Below are 2,922 nucleotides of genomic sequence, written 5' to 3' on the forward strand. Positions count from 1 at the left end.
AAGAAACAAAACCAAAAAATACAACAAAATAAAAACTAGAACAGAAACAAGAAAAATACAACAAAAATAAAAAATAGACACACTGAACCTTTTTTTTTTTGTTTGTTTTTTGTTTTTTTTTTGGGTTGTTTTTTTTTAATTTATTTATTTATTTATTTATTTTTTTAACACACTCACACACACACACACAGACACTCATGTCCTCCTGGCCCTGGACGGATATTTCTTTCTTGGGCTGAAGCCAAGCCTCACTTTGATTTTCTTGACCAGCAGCTGTGAGGGAGAGGGCCCATACTTCCGTGGGGTAAGCTTCAAAACAAAGAAAAGGTACACATGAGCTTAGTGAACTTGGACTGTGGTGTGATAGCAATTGCAAGGTTTTATTTTAACTTACCTTCTGATCCATCTCCTCCTCTGCAGTGTAGTGCGTGGAGATGGCGGGCACAGAGGTGGAGGGCGTGGAGGTGGAGGGCACAGAGGTGGAGGACACAGTGGAAGCAGATGAGGGAGCATGTGTTCCTCTTCTTAGTGACATGCACACAAAGAGCTCCCTCATCTGCTTCGCTCGGGTCAAGGTGATGTGGAGGGATTAGAAGCGTTCTTGTGTCCTAACATCACGGCACATGAACGTTGCCACATGCTGGCGTACCTCTGAATCGTTGGATTCGAAATTCTAGAGAAAAGAAAATGAGGCATTAATGAACAAGTTTCAGTGAGACGAACACAACTGACAGTCCACAAATTGACCAAATCCTCATCATGTGTTTTTGACACTTACATAGGTAGCCACCGCCGACCTAATGTCCATGAGGGTGGGCGATCCCCTCAAGCCCATCTCTTTCCAGGCCTTCCGGAAATACTTGACCAGATCCTTGGCCTCGCCGCGGCCAAGGGCGGAGAAAAAGTAATGGTTTGTGGGGACCGCCCGCTGTCGGAAGCGGAGCCACTCGGTGCACCACCCATATTCTTCACTTGTTAGATAAATCTGATAAACAGTTTTGTGCTCCATCACCTGCAGGAGACAAAGTATGACACCGCCAATTTGTAAGTGTGGTACATGAACAAAAATTGACGTCTAAGTGTTGGGAAAAGTTTGGGAATGAGAATAAAATGATACTTACATTCACCAGGTAGCCCGCCCTTTCGTCTCCCAAGGCGTCCTTGACCTCTTTTACTTTAATTTTCGTGAGCACTCCTGACCTGTGGCCATATATACACAAAAGGTAGGCCGCCAGGTAGCCAAAGAACCTGTAGCGGGTCCTGGGGTCTCTGGCTGGCGCCTTTCTCATGTCCTCTGTAATTAGAGTAAGAGAGAGAAGAGAACCCTTGGACATGCACACTTAAAGCTTTTAGGCTCTGACAAAAAGTGTGTGAGAGAGAAAGAGAGAGAGAGGCAATACAGACTCACTATGCAATTCAGGCATTTTCGCCCTGGCCAAGGCCTGACACTGGGCCAGGTCCTCCTTGGACACCAGCCGCTGCTGCTTGTCCTGTTTAACAAGCGACTGGTGTCCAAGGAGTTTCCTCCCAATGTCTCTGTAAACCTTTCGCAACTCCCTCACGAGGACATTGACCTGGGAACTTTTCAGGCGGGAGTACTTTGGCAGTGTGTCCCTCAGGTGTTCGAGGAACGAGATGGCCTGGCCCACATACAGCGCAACTGTCGTTGGGGCCAGGCCAACATTGCGCAGGAGAGCAGGGTAACTGTAGAAAGAAGACCAGTCTGGATTTAGTTTCAGTCACATCTTTCCAATACTTCATCATCATCATCATCATCAACCCCTAAGCAAAAGACTTGCAAAGAAGGAACATGCTTATCCTCCATGCATTCACTACTTACAACTTCAGGAGGGGGACGTTGAACAAAAATGTCCAGTCCCAAAGCGTCAGGGAAGGGCAGCCGAGGCAAAGATATTTTACAAAGACCTTGGCCCGGCTGACCTTCGTCTGAGCATTCTCCCTCATTTTTTTCGTTCCCTCGGGGCAGTATGTAAATTGAGCATACTCCTCCATGTATGCATCTGAAATGATGAAACACACATGACGATGAATGTAGCGAGAAAACACTCAACACACACCTGCACACATACACAATGTGTTAACTCTTACTCATGGAGGTGCCAAACTCAATGGCCCGAATTAACGAGCCCCTGCTTCGGCCAGAGAAATATGGCCGCATAGCACGGAACAGTTTATGTTGTTCACGTGTCCAACGTGACTGCTCACTCTCCTGGAAAAGCAAAACAAAACATCAATAACACCTCTACCACATGACCACATGTGCTCAATGATTCTACACTAACCTCCTCATAGGCTGTGTCCGCCTCCTCTTCCTCTTCCTCCTCCTGCCTCTTCTTCTTCTTCTTCTGTCGGGAGTTGAATTAAGTTAAGTACTTTGGACTTGGGCAAAATGATAATGATAATGACAATGAATTACACTACTCTATTATCTTCTCACCTGACGGGGAGAGGAAAGGTGTCGCTGCTTTTCCACCCTCTTCAGCAGCAGCCGTGCGGCGGCTCATCTTTTTCCTCCTCCTCCTCTTCCTCTGAGTCAGAGTGAGGAAGGACCGGAGCAGGGGACGGCTGTTGCTGCTCCTCCTCTTCCTCCTCCTCACTCCCAGATGAGGAGGAGGAGCTAACTGCTGGCCGGGCAGGGGGCTGCGCAAACAGCTGCTCAAGGCTGGGGCGCTGGCGACGCGGAGCTACTTTTTGGAACGCTCTCAGCTGTCTCTGAAGAGGGAAAAACAAACAGCAAAAGAAAACAGGACTACAATTATTGACAACGCAATGATTGCATTATTCAAAGACATTAAACATGGATAGAATCTATAATTACTATGTTTTTTTCATTCATCACAATGAGGTCAGCATTGAGACGCGTCACCTCCAGCTTCCTCTCCAGCTCTCGGACCCTTGCCC

The 2,922-nt window shown here is 47.1% G+C and overlaps 1 protein-coding gene across 1 annotated transcript; it reads right to left on the reverse strand.

Annotated features, from left to right (window-relative positions):
* Positions 1-968: 968 nt before the first annotated feature.
* Positions 969-2,337, reverse strand: LOC122762343. Its single transcript, XM_044017535.1, has 6 exons — positions 2,304-2,337; positions 2,110-2,230; positions 1,841-2,021; positions 1,409-1,704; positions 1,118-1,294; positions 969-1,012 (listed from the first exon to the last, which is right to left on the reverse strand). Exons 2-6 carry the CDS (start codon positions 2,177-2,179, stop codon positions 969-971), a joined length of 768 nt encoding a protein of 255 aa, XP_043873470.1. The 5' UTR covers positions 2,180-2,230; positions 2,304-2,337.
* Between the last annotated feature and the right edge of the window lie 585 nt (positions 2,338-2,922).

The sequence above is a fragment of the Solea senegalensis genome, unplaced genomic scaffold, assembly GCF_019176455.1.
Source record: "Solea senegalensis isolate Sse05_10M unplaced genomic scaffold, IFAPA_SoseM_1 scf7180000015565, whole genome shotgun sequence".
Taxonomy (NCBI): domain Eukaryota; kingdom Metazoa; phylum Chordata; class Actinopteri; order Pleuronectiformes; family Soleidae; genus Solea; species Solea senegalensis.